General features: G+C 41.4%; 1 protein-coding gene across 1 annotated transcript in view; it reads left to right on the forward strand.

Annotated features, from left to right (window-relative positions):
• Positions 1-5621: 5621 nt before the first annotated feature.
• SNTB1 (syntrophin, beta 1 (dystrophin-associated protein A1, 59kDa, basic component 1)) overlaps positions 5622-16402 on the forward strand; it is a gene marked incomplete at its 5' end in the record, with an annotated part of 53282 nt that continues 42501 nt past the window's right edge. Inside the window, one exon of the mRNA XM_008939651.1 lies at positions 5622-5838. Coding sequence (XP_008937899.1) covers positions 5622-5838 — 217 coding nt within the window. The remainder of the gene's footprint in view (positions 5839-16402) is intronic.

The following is a 16402-nucleotide window of genomic DNA, read 5'->3' on the forward strand; positions in this document are numbered from 1 at the left end:
CCTGGGCACAGTTTATAAATTCTAGGGAGAGACTTCTTTCAGTTACAACCAGCTTTTCAAACATTTGGGGCATTTTGGTTTTTGCCGTAACAAAGCTGTTAGACTGCAAATTCTGTGTTATAGTGTTTCATCAAGCAAAATGACACAACCGTGCTGAGTGATTGACTTGTTTAGCTGGCTTACCCTTCTGAAGGCCACATACCTACAGTGATTGCTTCTGTTTTGCTACTGTCCACTTTTTATCCTTGAGAGAGTACCACTTTAGCAGCTGGCTCTGAGCTGTTAACTTGGACCTGTAGTGGTGCTATAGACAACCAAAGTAGTGCTTGTCTGCTTTTATTTCCTTCTTTCCAGGAGGTACCTGCAGGTTGGGCCTCCTCTAGTTTTGCATTAGCAGCTTTTCACAAACTAAGAATAATTTTTGCAAGAAAAGTTCTTTTTATGCCATGCTGACAAATATACTCTTTGCAGATGGTCTGGTGTACTTGCTCCAGCATGGACGAGTCAAAGAGCCCACACATAGTGAATAAGCTGATAAAAGAATTGATCTCATCATATTCTATTTTTGGGCTTGAGTGACTCCAAAGGTTGATCTCTACATGTAGTCTTAAAATGTCTTAAGTATGATGGAGAGCTTGCCTAGCTCCTTCTCTTGGCCATTTTTCACGCTGGCAGGAACCAGAAGAGATGAAGATGGATTTATGGGAACTTTAGAAAACCTTTTTTTGTCGATAGATACCAGCATCCTTTGAAAATAGCCTCAAGAGGTTTACGGGGGGTGATTTCTACATACTTTTGGTAGTTGACTCTGAGAGCTTATTTAGGAGAGAATGAATGCATAAAGAGAAGGCTCTGTGCTCCTCTCCTGCAAAGGGGAATTCCTTGGTCATCTTTCTTCAAGCAGATTTGGGCATGTTGTTCCTTTTGCTTTCATATTGTAAACATACACATCCTGTCCTCATTCCTATAGTAACAAAAGAGCTTTGCTTAGGAGTGCTGGCTTCTCTTCAGTGTGCTTTGTCTTCCCTCCTAGGAAACAGCTTGAATGTGTAAGAAGAGTTCCAGTTCCTCAGAACTATGTCTGGCCAAGAACCTGACCAAGTTGGTCTGTAGTGTTTCTCTCATTAAAAGCCTGCTTCCCCCCCAAAGTCATCTGTGAACAGTAACAAAGGATTAATTGTGGCAACTTGGGACTTGGCAGAAATGCATATAAATGAAATGCTTTTTTGGAAGCTGCATTGCCTGTCTTGCAGATCAAAAAATAAATTCAGTGTGTATCAGTGGATTAATTCATTTGATTGCCACTTCCCTTTCTCTTCTCTTTGTGGGGAGGGGTGTTCCAGAGATTGGAATTTTAATTGCTTGACCAAAGTTTAATTAGTGGTTCACCACAAGAGTATGGGTCATTAATTAGTACTGAATATAAGGATCTCAGAGGTTGGGCTGTAGCATCAAATGGATGAGTTTAGACAACTCTCTACTGAAATTACAGTTTATCAGTAAAGTGAGTTGCAGTAATGAAACCATTAGAATTTTCTCAGTCCCTGCATGTTGCTTTCCATGTTTGCAGAGTATATTCTGATAGTCTGAAAGAATGTAGCATTTTAATGTAATGTAACATTTTAGTTATACAAATATGTAGTATTTATATTTATATGTAGTAGACATGCATCTATTTTGAAAGCATATATATACATGCCTATAGAATTCAGAGTTGTTATACAGTGGCATGCCTTGTTTAATTTTATTAAATGTTTTGGAGTTTTAATCCTTTAGATAGATAGTTTCATTGGCAATATCTAAAACCAGCATTTTCTACAGCCACTCTTTTCAGTACCTGGATTTGTGCTACTGTGTCCAAAGGAAAATCTAGCTCTTGAGTGTAATGATCTGAGAACAGAATATTATCCACATTATTACTTCAGTGTCCAATAGTCTGAATCATTTTTTTTCGGGTTTTAAAACTTGGTGATGGAAGTGAATGGTATAACTTCAGTTATACATTAGCAATGCTGCACTCAAGATTGTCAGGCAGTGCAGTGTGGAATAGGAATATTCCTATGATACATATTCGTTGTCAACTTGTTTCCCACTAGCTGGATTAAGAACTAGTGCATTGGTATAAAACAGTGTTCTGCAGTGTTTGCATCTAGAGTTTAGATGTAATAGCAAATAATTGCAGATAAAACTTAGGAATCATCATCTTGTGTTTTATTTCAGCTAAATTAATAAACTGGATTTTGGTTATGGACATGTAATTATGGATGTTGATTGGCCAAATGGAAAACGGTGACTCTGAAATTTAAATAATACAAAATTTTATATAAATGGATCAAATTCTGCCACTTGTTCCACTCTCATATTACATTTATCCATTTATATATATCCATTTGGGGGCTTTTAACAAGTGAAATGTACTTGAATATGTAAGAGGCATAAAGTTTGGTTTGTAAAACCCAGCAGAATTCAGCGTCAATCTAAAAAGCTATGCTTATATTGAGTGAGAAGTAGAAATTAATTTGTCAGAAACCACTGAAGTCCATTTTTTGCACAGAAAACCTATATTATCTTTATTTTTTAATCCCTCTGTATAATTTTGTAGGAAGATGATGTTCAGCAGTTTACCAGTGTATTATATATGTGAGTCTCTGGGGCTGAGCATCCATCTCCTATTGAGAGTTAGTAGAAACTAGATGTCTGGGAGTTCAGAAGTTGGCAGGAGTTTTCATAGGACACTTTTCATCAAGGTAATTTTCTTGGCTTTTGCTGTGTTTGAGACCGTGGAAAGAGGGTGGTGTTTCTGCTCTCTTCTCCTGCTTCCTCTTTTGTTGGAGTTTCTGAAACAGTGCAGCTGCCTGCCACAAATTCGCTGGTGCATCACATGGAAACTTGGCTTCTTGGCATATAGAAGGGATGGCTCTTTTCTTCTGCACCCATCTCTGGGGAATTAAATTCACATTCTGTGTTGCTGCTTAAGTTTAGAGCCAAATTTTTCACTTTGTCTTCCTTCCTCTCCCTGTCCCTCTCTGCTTTCCTTAATTAAAAGATGCTCAGGTCTAATGCATATAGCTGCAGCTGAGAGAGGACGAAAATAGCACAGGTGAAATAGCTGCATTACTGGGACCTGGACCTTTATTTAGCATCTCATTTGCTGGCATGTCACTCTTAACAGAGTTCAAAAGCTGACTGGAATACTTTTTTTCAACAGATTAATTGATAATCTTTAATTTTAAAGGGAACCAAATTTTGTTTGCAGTCAAACAGGATTTTCACAGCTTCAGCTGTTCCTCCCATCTAAGTTAATGACAAATTCATATTTGTTCTGTGTAAACAGGAATGGATTCACCACGTGTATGTTTTCAGTCTGTTTCCCAAAGGCTATGAGGCCCAGAGAGGTTGTGGAGTCTCCTTCACTGGAGTCATTCAAAACCCGCCTGGACGCCTTCCTGTGTGATGTACTCTAGGTGACCCTGCTCTGCAGGGGGGTTGGACTAGATGATCTTTCGAGGTCCCTTCCAACCCCTATGATTCTATGATTCTATGTGAGCATCCAACTGAGATACCGACTACTAAAACCAGTATCTCTATGACACTGGCTAATACTAGTTGTTTTCAGCACTTTTGAAAATCAGGGAATTTATAGATTTACCAAGCGTGAACATTGGTTTTGAGAGTTAGATGACACAAGTTTTTAGGTAATGGACTCCAGGTAGGTAATGAAAAAAATCCATCTCAGCAACTTTTGCCTTAAATAGTTTCTGGAAGGCTGGTAGAAGCTCATGCCAGCACTTCCCTGAACAGGGTAGAAATGAATTCCAAAATGAATTTCAAAAATTGCTCAGAACAGTATGGGGGCGAAGAAATCAAAACAGCTTTGTTGGGTTGGACAGCATTTCTGATCAATCACAAATGGTCTTTCTCACAGAGTATCATGGATGAATATTTGACACAGTTTTATTTATCATCAATTCAAGATTTATTAATGAGATAAATCAAAGGCTGATTTTAACATCACTTAATATAAGAACTGATTTAGTAAAACAGCAACTTAATTACAGATTTGGAAATGACAAAAAAAAAAAAAAAAAAAACCAGCTGTAAAGTCGTTATGAAGTGCCTTGAAAACAGTGCTGCTAAAATTACCTTATCTGTGGTTTGGACAGAAACACCCTTGTTCTTCACTCTTCTCAGTACTTCATTTGCTTTCACTTTGAATTTAAAGTCATCATCCTGCTTTCCTTAATTTAACCTCCTTCACCACAATGCCCTTTGGTAATTGCCCATCTCTTTGTTATTCAGTCATTCCCAGCCTCTTCAGCCAAGCTGAGATGATGCTCTGCACTGTCTCCTGGAAATTGTCCCTCACATCATTTTAATAACTACCTCATATAAATTCAGAGTGCTCCTGCCCTTTCAGCTTGTGTCCTCACTGTTTGAGTCTCGGGTACAATCAAGTGGCAATGGCCAGTTAGGCAGCCACAGCTCTGTGCTGTGGATATATACATTTAACCAGGGTGCTTAATAAATGTGAGGTCTTCTCTTGGCTGGGCTCTGTCAGGATTGTGGAGGAGGAGACCGTGGCTGACAGATTTGCCAAGCACATGAAAAGCAAAAGTGATCTTGAACTGCCAAAAAAATTCAAAAACAGGGAAAATATGGCAATATTTGCCTGCATAAAGAGGAGAATATGAAGTATGAGTATAAAAGACTTCAGATGAGATCTTAGGAAGAAATTCTTCAGTACAAAGGTGGCAAGACTCTGGAATAGATTGCTGAGAGAGGTTGTGGATGCCTCCTCTGTGGAGGTGTTCAAGGCCAGGCTGGATGAGGCCATGAGCAACCTAGTCTAGTTGAGAGGCATCCCTGCCCATGTCAGGGAGGTTGGATTAGATGATCTTTAGGGTCCATTCTATGATTCTGTGAAAAGAAGTACTGATTTTTGCATATGTTAAGATCATGAGACTCCTGCGTTCACTTTTCCTATCCATACTGGAAAAAAGCATTGGAAGAGGCTGAGAAGAGATCTAATCTGACTCCTCCACTCTTACAAAAGGCTTGAACTCAGTTTTATTTCCCCAAGAGAAGGCTAAGAAGTGCATGGGGTTTTGTTTACTCCATATGGACAGCTGTTTCCCAGCAAACAGACAAAGCTGTTGAGATCAGTGGTGGGACACTGACAAGCATGCACCAGAAGCAAGATGTGAGTTTGCAGCACTGGGAGTATCACTGGAACATTTTGGAGCAGGGAGTAAAGATTCACTGTCACATGGCTGAATGTCTTAAAAACTTCCCTATTCTCAGCCTGCTCATGACTTCTGTACATAGGAGTTGCTGCATGAGGACTTGGAGCCTGTCAGGTGGCTCTCCTGGCCTCATAACAGCCGTATGTTCTTATTTTGCCTGTTCTGTTCTTTTCCCTCATTTTACTCATTGCACTGTACTGAGATTGGCAGCAGTCAGATCTCCATCTTCTGTATTTGCACAGCTTTCAGTGCCGTGATGCTGGTCAAGTAGAGATAATAGAGGGTTGATAGCAGTTCAAAGAACTCACGTGGGATGCAACTACTAAATACCCATTTATTAATTGTTTTCCTTTTCCTTCTTTGTTTTCTTTTCCTTAGTGAAATACATGAGAGAAGCAACCCCCTATGTGAAGAAAGGCTCCCCTGTGTCAGAAATTGGGTGGGAGACGCCTCCCCCCGAATCTCCCCGCTTGGGCTGTGCCTCTGCTGACCCCCTGTCGCAGCTTTCGCTCTCCATCCACAGAGACAAGAAGACAATCCCGCTCAAGATGTGCTACGTGACGCGCAACATGATGGTGTCGGACCCCGAAAACAGGTGAGGGGGGGTTTGCCCAGGGTCAGGTTTTTGCCGTGGTCTTTGCAGCCTTGGGGTTGGTGAGCTGGAGATGGCAAATGGGCTCTGACCACACACTGCAAGCTAGCAAGGGGATCGTGAGCACCGGTTTGGGAAGGGTGAGTGGTGGTGTCTGAGTTGTCTGGTGCTGGGTTTAGCTTTGGGGTTGTGCTACAGAAACTCTTCAGTACACTAATTCAACATTTTTATTAGAAATAGGATCTCAGGGTTTTGTTTTCATCCTGATTAAGTGTCTGTTTTTGAAGGAAAAGACACTGTGCACACTAATTGGTTACATTTTCCAGGCTGAATCTAATTCCACTAAATAGCGTTTTTTCTTTTTTAATGAATATTATTTTAAGAATGGCCTTTTTTGTCCATTCAGTTCTGGGCATTAAAGTCAGGAACAGGAGAAAAGTTCTACTTACAAGGCATTAATGGGGAATTTCTGTGACTTCTTTGTTCTGTAATGTTAAAAATAGAACAAGCTTTTACCGGCCCTTATTTATAACATGTGTGGAACAGCTGCACCACAGCAGCACACTCTGTGGAACAGCTGCTAATAAAAAAGGGACCAGTCAAGTCAGTAATACAGACTGATTCTTCTGTCCAAATAATGGCCTTTTTTTTTTTTTTTTTTCCTTATGTAGCATGTTGGCTTGCCCAGAAGCCAAGTGTAATGCCTTTGATTCTCAGCACTTACATTTAGGCATAAATAAAAATTACACTTTAATTTGTAGGGGAGAAGAGGGGAGAACGGAAGAGGGTGTGGGGAAGATGGGTTCCACTGTAATCTCTTGCACTGCAATTCAAAAACTTTATCAGTATCTCTGTAATTGTCCTTTTTTTTTTTTTAAATATTTGTCTGACCTTTTAAGTTGTTTGTTTTTTTCCTCCTTTCTGTCCCCCGTGTTTTATTGTTTAGTATTGCCTTACTTTGATCTTCATCTCACCAAGTGTTTGCCACCCTATTCAGTGATAACTGACTACTGTGGCAGTGAAATTGTAAAGCCCTAGGAGTCTTTCTCAAGTTTAAATCAAGATGGTTATTGATATCAATCACTTTTTCTTCACATAAGTCTGTGTAGTTTAATGTGTTGAGATCTGACAGCTGTATCACTAGCCTGTGAGAGTTTGTTCTGTCTGCCATAGTGTGTTTTCTTTAAAAAGTTCCATGCAGGTCATTGTTTGAATCAGCACAGTGTAGTGGTGCTTTACCCTTTGCCTTCATTATTTCATCATTTTTCCCTGCTTTTGGACTGTATTGTAGCTCTCGGCTTCTGTCACTCTGCTGGTCCTCAGTTTTGTTTGAAGCCAGGAGGACTGATTCAGGGGGACACACACTCACTGCTCATGATATTTCTGTGATGGAGCTGACTGTTTTCGAAGCATGCTACAAATGTGTATGTTCTTAGGTGTTACTAGGAAGTAATGCGTGGGAGAGCCGTGTTGCTTATTATCATGGTTTTCATTTTGCACTGCTGTCACTTCCTGTGGAAAGACTGACTTCTGATTTTCAGTGTGGTCCAACACTATGCAATATACAGTCTAAGCTGGATTTTTCCATCCAAGCACACAGTACCTCACCACTGTGTTAGCTCCAGTGTAGTAGTAGCATCCCATCAATTCACATTTTTACCTATTTCAGGGTTTTTTTTAACAATTCTAAAAACTTGAACTGTTGTTAATTCCTAGTGGATATGCTATTGCAGTGCAGTGACCCTTTCCCACTGGAATAGATCCCAAGACAGTAATCCGATTCCACAAAAATAATTTGATCTTTGTCCACAGCAGAGACCGAACCATGTCCTTACATGCTTATGACACTTCTGTTTTATAACCCAGTGACCTGACACACATAGATCTTATAACTGATGGTGTCGCTTTGCTGGATGGCTTCAGAAGAGCACTGCTGGCAGGCTGCCAGAGCATACGCTGGCCATAAAAGGGCTCCCTGGGACTATAGCTGAGCTAATTTTCATCTAAGACCAAGCATGGACATAGAAAGCGTGAGTTTTCCAGTGCAGATATTTCTTCAGTGAAGGCTGGAGATCATGTCATAGCAGGATTTTGAGACCAGGCTGAACTGGTTTGGTGTTCAGCATGAGAAGATGCCTATGTTAAAGGACCCAGAAGGAAATACCTGCTTGTTGGCACTGAATCATCTCCAGTTCTTAGAAAGGTGGGCTGAAATGTGGATCTAATGTGCACAGAAGTTACACATCCAGTTTTCCCCCCAAAGCTGGTAGCCCTGCATAGGATTTCTGCTTTCCCTTCAAGACTGGCCCCAGTTAAGAGATTCCTAAGTCTGTGTCTACACTTGGATGGTTTGGTGAGCCTGTTATTTCAGAGCCAGACTGAAATGTGGTGCTTTCAGAGCCAGTGATTCTCAGATGTCTCCTTCACCTAACCTGCCTGTGGGTTCACTCTGATGGAGATAGAGAATTGTCTGCTCTGTTACCTGATTAAAAAAGCTGTGAGATATCAAGGAAAAGATCCTTAGTGCTAACCAATGCTAAACTTAGCATTTAGGAAATTTTTTTTTGATAGCAAAAGCATAGCAACAGGAGGAAAGATGCAGAGCATCTTAGTGGCATCTGTGTCACTCTCCTCTAGACACAGGGGCCATCGTTATATTTTAGACTGGAAGAAACTATGTTAAAATAATTACTACTTAAATCTGTTATTTGCCTGGTTTTCTTTACTGGTAAGTGTCCTTCTTGGTGGCCAGGCCTCATAGAAGAGCCTCCCTCCCAATGAAGGGACATGTGGCAATAGCCACAGCTAGTAATACCAATAAGCAGTAAATCTTACTGCAGTGTGAAAGCTTGTCATTAATATTAAGGAATAGGAGGGGAAGAAACAGGAATTAGTTCTCTGAGGTGGAAGTTGTTCTGTTGTTGCTTTTAAAGTCTTGGGACGCAATACAAAGGTCCTTCTATACACAGCACAGGAGACATGACATTCCCTGAAGAATGAGGCTTTGTTGTGTTGACTAAAGAGGTTTTCTCATCTGCTTTTGAAATCACCCTGAAATCCTGCTTCTGCTTCATTCTGCCAAACCCAGGGGGTGTGGGTTTTATCCTGCCAGCATTTAGTGTGCACAGATCGTGGTTCTTCCAGTACAGGAGTCCAGAGCAGTGTGATCCTTACAGGGGTCTTCAGCAGGGACCCAGTCTTAAGGATCACGTTACTGTCAGGATTTGGCCTTCAGATGGGAAGGTTATGCTTTGGTTTTGAAGCTAGGAAAAATGAGGCAAACCAGATTGCCAGCAGTGTGGTGCCAGCTGCACACAGTGCCAGTGCTGCAGCAAGTACAGGTGCAGTTTGTAGACTTCACTGAGGACATGTAGAGAAATAGATAAGGAACCTTCCTTGACTGATGTCTGCTTCAGGGCTGGACTAAGAATTACCATCAGACAGTAAAATTGAGCAGGTATATTTTAAAGGTGGCAGAAGAGCTGGCTGGTATCTGTAGCATTGCCACAGGGAATGATCATGGTGCCAGAAGCAAGTTACGTCTGCTCTCGTAGAGCAGAGGAGCCGTTTATCTTGGTTTTTGCCTCTTGCCTCCTAGGAGGTAGTTTGATAACACTGGGCTCAGGTAATGGCGCTGGCTACTGGTACAAGCACAGAGTGAGGTCCTGGGCAAAGGCTCTCTCTGCTCTCTCTGAACCCAAGACTAAGGAGGTGATGGACCCTTTCTGTCACCATGCTGGCCCTGCTGCAGCATGCAGGGGCTGGTTCAGCCCTGAGTGGACACCAATGGCTCTGTGGAGCTTCCTAGGGAGATGGAAGTCTTTTTTTAATGGACAGTACAGGTTTAGCAGAACTGGCTTCGGTTCAGGAAACTTGGGTCTTTTTTCTGTTGCCATGTGTAGGCACAGGAAACTGAAAGGACCTAGGTATGTATGTGGGATAGGGCAAATATTAAGATACTATAATGGGCACACTACCAGTATGAAAAAAATCCCCTCCACACCTTCCCAAGGAATTTGTGCCTTGCTCCTTGTGCTGTTATTGAGCTACTCTCTGGCTGTAGACAAAATCTCTATGAAGTGGAGAGACCATACTTAACTCAGTGTTGTTGTGTGTGACAGTTTGAGATCCTTGGATGAAAGGCATATAGCACTTAATTATCATTATTGGTACAGACATGTTTTACTAGTTGAATATCAATAAATCCTTTGAAGAAGTCATTGAGACTGCTAGAGTCACGTTCTTGATTTATATCAAGCTTTTTTTTGTTACTGCTTTATTTTGGGGTTTGGTTTTGGTTTTTTGTTCTTTTTTTTTCTGGTGGGCTGTGTTTGTTATCTGTTTAGGTTAGTGTTAAATTAGGGAAGAAATCAACAGTACAACATTAAAGCAAGTTGAAAGGGTGTAACTCAAATCCAGAGAAGAGCAAAAATTATGATAATCAGGGTGAAACTCTGACTCTCTCCTCATCTTTTAATCACCCTGTTGTGCTGTAGTGTCGGAAGTGAGCAGGGTCAGCTGTAGAAGGGTCATCTACCACTGTGAAGCCCTTTGCATCCTTGCCCATCAGAGGGTCGTGAAGTTAAGATCAAGGTGAACATGAGTTTTTAACCTTAGCTCCCAACTATTTTACTGTTATGGATCCAAATCCTCCTTTTTTGTAAAGTTGGGTGTTTCTTTTTATGTTCTTATTTCTAGTACTGTAGCTGCTAATCTGCCCCCAAAATCTACTCTTTACTGGGAGGGATGAACAAGTAGGCAGCACTTGAGATTTGTCTACTGTTTTCTCTTTTCAAGCTGAGATCAGGTAGTTGATTTAGATAAAAAGGCATTTGCAGCATTCTGTTCAATACCCTGAGGGCAGGAGAGGGAGGAAGTTGGGGTTTTGGGGAGAGGAGTGGTGTGGGGGATGGATGAATGGCTGAACGATGGGGAAGGCTTCATCCTCCTCCTTAATATATCAACAAGTTCACTCTAAGAGCTGCATGGCTGTGGGACTCTCCTTGATAGCTTGGGTCAATACATTCAGGTCTAGGGTTGTCAGATGAGAGACCTATAAGATTGTGCTTCTTCTCTTACAACAATTCTTGAGCAAATCGTTGAGTGTTGGAATTCATAACTGATTCAGGCTGGGCTGTCTGACAGTCCTCTGCCATCTACATCACCTGCTTTTTGGGCAGCTCAACACTTGCTGGTGCATTTTGGTGCAATCATCTGTCTTGATAAGGGGCAATTTTCCAACCCTCTAGGAGCTGGAGCTCTGAAGCCTCCAGCAGACAGGGTGAATTTTAAAATTTTTTTCATTGTTAAGGAATATAGCTATTTTCCATCATTTATGAAACTCCCTACCAGTAAAGAAGTCATCAGTTTTGCTCTGGGTTACATGAACTTATGTCTTAGATGCAGTTTCTTCACAGCTTTCTTGGAAACCCCTGTAGGACTGTCTCTTCTGTAGGGAGGTGTTTTGGTCTTTTGAGTCAAATCACCAAGTAAGCTTTTTGGAAGTAAAAAAAACCCCACCAAACAACGCAAAGGCCATTTTCTGCAGAGCAGCTTCAGGGGTATTCGTTTACACAAACACATCAGCTAGGTTGAACTTTGGATGTTCATTTACTTTTATTTACTTCAGGTTTAATTTTTGTTCTGTTAAATGACATTAAAAATAGCTTTCTAATCTCCTAAGGACCTGCTGTAACCTCTGAGCAACAGCTTGAGAAGTGAATTGGTGGGGGAACGAATCAGGATTTAGGGACACAGTGGAATCGCCTGAGTTTTCCTCCAGTGTGTTTGAGATACCAGCATAGAACTGGGTAGTTACAGTGTGTTGTGACGGAACTTTAATCTGTGCAGGTCCTGGTGAATCTGGGATTAGTTATGTCTCGTTTTCTTGAAAAACAAATCACATCTTCTCACCTGAAATGACATGGGACTTTCTTCCCTCCTTATCCTTCTGGGCCAGATAGTGGACCTCCTGATGTCCTTCCCATCTCCAGCAAAAATCGAACTGGAATGGGCAAAGCTCCTGCACATGTTACTCAAAAAAAGTATCTGTACCTGCAGGTGGATATGCAAGTGCAAATAATAATGTCTCTATGTATGTGTGTCTGTGTGAGCAGGAAAAAGACACAAATGAAATATATCATGGTGAGTGGGTGGCAAGGAAGAATGTGCATAGTGTGGAGGTGGCAGTAAACAGCACTGGCAGAACACTTTCAGCTGGATTTTTGATTAACAAACTTCTAACCAAAGACTTCCTTTTCTGTGCAAATTCTTAAATAATGAGTTAATGGAAGAAAATAAGACATGCTGATGGATCTTTGTTCTGTACTTTGTTTTTTATTTCAGCCACTGTTTCAGTCAGGGGAGTTTTGAAAACATCAAAGAATTTTGATTTTTCCAACCAGCTCCAACTGTAGAGGATTGAGCTGAGTAATCTAAATAAGAGCAAAGGAACTGGAAATGAGTGAGGGAAGGAGGAGCAAGAAGAAGAAACCACCTGGAGAAATGCATGGGGGGGGGGGGGGGAAAACAAGTTAAGAAAAGGTGATGGAGAAAGAAGCCAACCAACAAGGTGAAGTGATAAAGAGAGAGTAAAAACTGTAGCAGACCTTACTTAGTGAATATTTTTGCAAATAAGGAAGAAAGCAAATCACTTAAGAGACGGAGAGAGAAATGCTTTGAGGAATGTGTTGTAGATTAAAAGGAGAGGAAGAGCAGTCTGAGTGCTGCAGGGCAAGACTAAGGAGGGCAAACAGTTAATTGTTTTATGCATCTCTGTATGCAAAGGTATGTGAGTACTGACATCTAAGCCACCACTAAATGTTGGAGAACAATTTTAACATCCCCAAGATCTGCCAAAAAGGAAGTTGATATGCAGTGCTTTCAGTTTCTTGCCATGCTCCTCATCCCCACAGTGTTTGTGTTATAGCTTGGACCCAGTGACAACCTTGAGACCCTTTTTCCTACCTGGTTATTGCCCTGTGCTCAGTGTTGGAGTTTCCCTCACTTATCACTGGGTCTGCAGGTTGGATTTCAGTCTTATAGCTCTGATCTGGCCTGACCTGGTGTTAAACAAGGAGCAGGATTTTCAGATGGTGTATTTGAAGGTGCTCCCCCCTGCACCTTGTGTAGTCACTTGTATGGCAGCAACATGCACCTTACAGCCACAGCGTGAGCCTTGGGTGGTGGGCTGCCATTGTAGGTGCTCAAGCTCCCTGTTGTAAGTGCTAAGGCTGGGCTTTATTGCTTAAGTTGTGTTTGAGAGTGTTGAACACAACTTATTTTAATATCCTGTGGTCGCTTCTAGCGTGCACGTGTGTTTTTGCTGGTGGAAATTCCTATTTTCCTGTAGGAGGAATTGGGGAGAGTTATGCTGAAGTTGTTACTCCTTCTCATCACTTATATACAGCTTTTCAGTTCATCTCTGAGTCTATTTAATGGGAAGATGAGTTTACTACCAGTAGTGAAAGTGCTGGAAGGTGGCCCATGCCCACTATCCCAAAGAGGCCAGCAGTATATCCAGGAGGCTGACTCCCAAGAGATACTCCCTCTCCAGCACTGAATAGGAGGGAACCTGAGGTTTTGTCATCATGGCTTCTGCTTTGTTTCACTTGGCAACTAAGCAATGGTCTCTGGGATTTCTTTATCATGGAAGTCAAAAAGTATGTGTGTGAAGTAATGAGACACTGAGACACATCCTGCTAGATGAGCTGGATCTGCTATTTGTCTCTTGCAGCAAGGCTCTCCTGTGACAATTCATCCATAAGACAGAGCTCGTCTATCAGCAGCCCTGCTCATTTGTCCCATTTCCATATTAGTTTTTGTCCACACTTGTGGATCATGTCACCTTCTTTCCCTCGGGTCCTACTACAGCACTGCCTACCAGCAAAAGCAACAGTGGTGTTCCTTCTCAGAAGACATCAAATTCTCCTCCAAGCCCATGATCTCTTATTTATGACTTTCCACCCTTGTCTCAATCTAAAGGGGTCATTTGGCACTATCAGCAGCTACAGTCAGATGCTCTTTGTTCAGCCAGACACAGATCCAGCTGCAGAAGACGCTCTGAGGTCAGCTGTGGCTTTGTTAGATGTGCAGCTTTTGTGGCAGAAACAATTTATTTTTTTTCCTCCCCCCTAGCATTAATACACTTTCCCTTTTGTTGTGAAAGAGTCTTCAGGGTGCTGTGGTCAATGTGTTGGCTGCATCAATCACGGCATCTTCTACTCTTAGTCTCAGGCAGCATCTTTTACAGGTAAATTGAATTCCTACCATGCCTCTGAAATTCCCTTCTCCCACCAAATAACTGACTTCACTGTTCCCTGGAACAGCATTTTTGCTCCTGTATGGTGCTGAATGCACTATGAAGAAGGCTGGGCTGTGTATTTGTGAGTAACCAATATTCAACACTATTGCAACCAGACTATAAAAGAGAAATTCAAGAAAGAAAAAGATATGAGGTCTTTTGGGCAGTGTGGGGAAAAAGTTCTGCTCCTTCACATCCACAAGCATTTAAAAACTCTTAAATCATTTTTGTAGTTGTGGGTAGAGAAGGCAGCATGTGGTGTGCTCTGCAGATCCATCAGCACTGGCACAGAGTGGTGTGAGCAAGGCTGTCACAGAACCAAACCTGCCCGTTTGTGACTTTCCTTGCTTTCATGTTTCACGACTCCACTGATAGGCCTTTTATTAAAGCCCAGCTGGTGGCAAATAGAATTGAAATCAACTGAGACAGCTCATTAGGGGTATATACACCCTCTGGACATCAGTCTAGTCCAGCTCCCAAAAACCAAATCTCTACATCGTTTTTACCCCTGTAAGCTGACAGTCAGCAAGTATCTGTTAATATAGAAGGTACCCATGTGATGACGAGGGGACCAGAAGGCTTTCATGTAGTAAAATTCCACTTGATTACCAAATAGCACTTGCCTGGTTTCACTTCTCTTCAGGTGCATCAAATGAAGATGCTTCTTCAGTGCATTCATTGTGGAATTCATTGCAAGCCTAACAGCCTCTCTATGGAACATTTTCCTTACAGACTAAACCCAAAGTTCCTATTGCTTAATTTTAATGTATTTTATTCTTGTTGCATTTCCTGATGCCACATGTAGAATTGAAAAAGAATCTTTACAGGTTTTTTTGCTTATTTTATAGCAAAACCTGCAACAATTTAAACAATCATCGATTGTGTTCCTCTAAATCCCCTCTTATGCTGGAAAGGCTCCTGTGTTTATACACTCAGAAATCAACAAAGTGACTTACCCTGGTTTACATGTACAGAGAGTGATGGGGGAGATGAAGTGAGCAGTTTGGCCCTGGATCCCTTTTCAAGTTTGCCGAGTCAGCGGCAGAGTGTTTTGTTCCTGGCTACGCTGGTGCAAAATCAAAGTACTGTGATGGACTCAAATAACTCTGGCTCCAGCTTATCATTAACTTCAAGGGATTTACTCCACACTTTAATCAGTCACTGAATGAATGTATAATGTGACCTGGGAAGAGGCATAAAGTGTAAATCAGTGCTTGATTTGGTCCTGAGCCAATGCTGGTGGGAGAAATGCTTTCAGTACATTTGATAAAAGGTATTTCTTAGATAATGAACACTACTACAAAAAGAGGCCTTGTCAAATGTGGAATGAGTATGGTCTATCAAAGGTTTGTTTTTGACTTATTTTGATCCTCTGTAAAGTAAAAATTCTGGAAGATGAAGCAAGGGAGTGAGTGTTGACCTCTTATGTGGAAGGTTACAGCATTTGGAGGCCTTGGGTTTTGTGTCAGCCTTGTGTTCTGCAAGTGGAGAGGAGGATGCTGGAAACGCTCCTTGGCTCAGTGGGACTCTTTGAGAAGGAGAGAAAATTACTCTTTTTATTGTAAGGTTTGTCAAATGATCTCTGAGAAAATGTGATATCATTCATATGCATTGCCAAGCTGGAGAGATGCTGTGCATCTTGGCAGCCATCTAGTGCTAACATACAATTCCTTTGGGTTGGTATGGTCTTTATCAGAAACAGCTCCATATGCAGTATTTATATAACTGTGGTGGAGTGTGAGAATAAACACAGCTGTGGCATTGCCCTAAATATTTCAATTCAGTGGGGAATTAAGGGAACTTTATCACTAAACTGCAGATAAACAAGTCAGTGAGTGGTGGTCAGTTTAGCCAAGGAACAAATCAAAGTTACAATGGCTGGATTGCTGGAAACATTTAAGTGCTTTAGTGTTGGAGTTTACTAAAGTCGCTGGTATTTTTTTTTTTGCTTTTCAGAAAATATGGAAATGGCATCAGTCATCTGTTTAAAAAAAAAAAAGGCATCATCCAAGTGGGATGGAGAATCAAAGCAATATAGGCTGGAAGTCAGAGAAGGGAAGAGTGTATAGGGGCATAGCACTTTCAGTATTTGGTTATGGTTGGAGCCCATGGATTTCTAGGAAGATTTTAAGATTTTATTTTTTTTTTTTAGTGTTTCCATCCAGAGATAGGACTCCTGGATCTTTAGTGGAAATCTGCAAGCCTGATTTCCTAAGTATAGTTTAGTGCCCAGGTCTTGTAGCAATAGCTAGTAGCAGAGTTCAA

This window comes from Merops nubicus, unplaced genomic scaffold (assembly GCF_000691845.1).
Source record: "Merops nubicus isolate BGI_N331 unplaced genomic scaffold, ASM69184v1 scaffold15444, whole genome shotgun sequence".
In the NCBI taxonomy this organism is placed as follows: domain Eukaryota; kingdom Metazoa; phylum Chordata; class Aves; order Coraciiformes; family Meropidae; genus Merops; species Merops nubicus.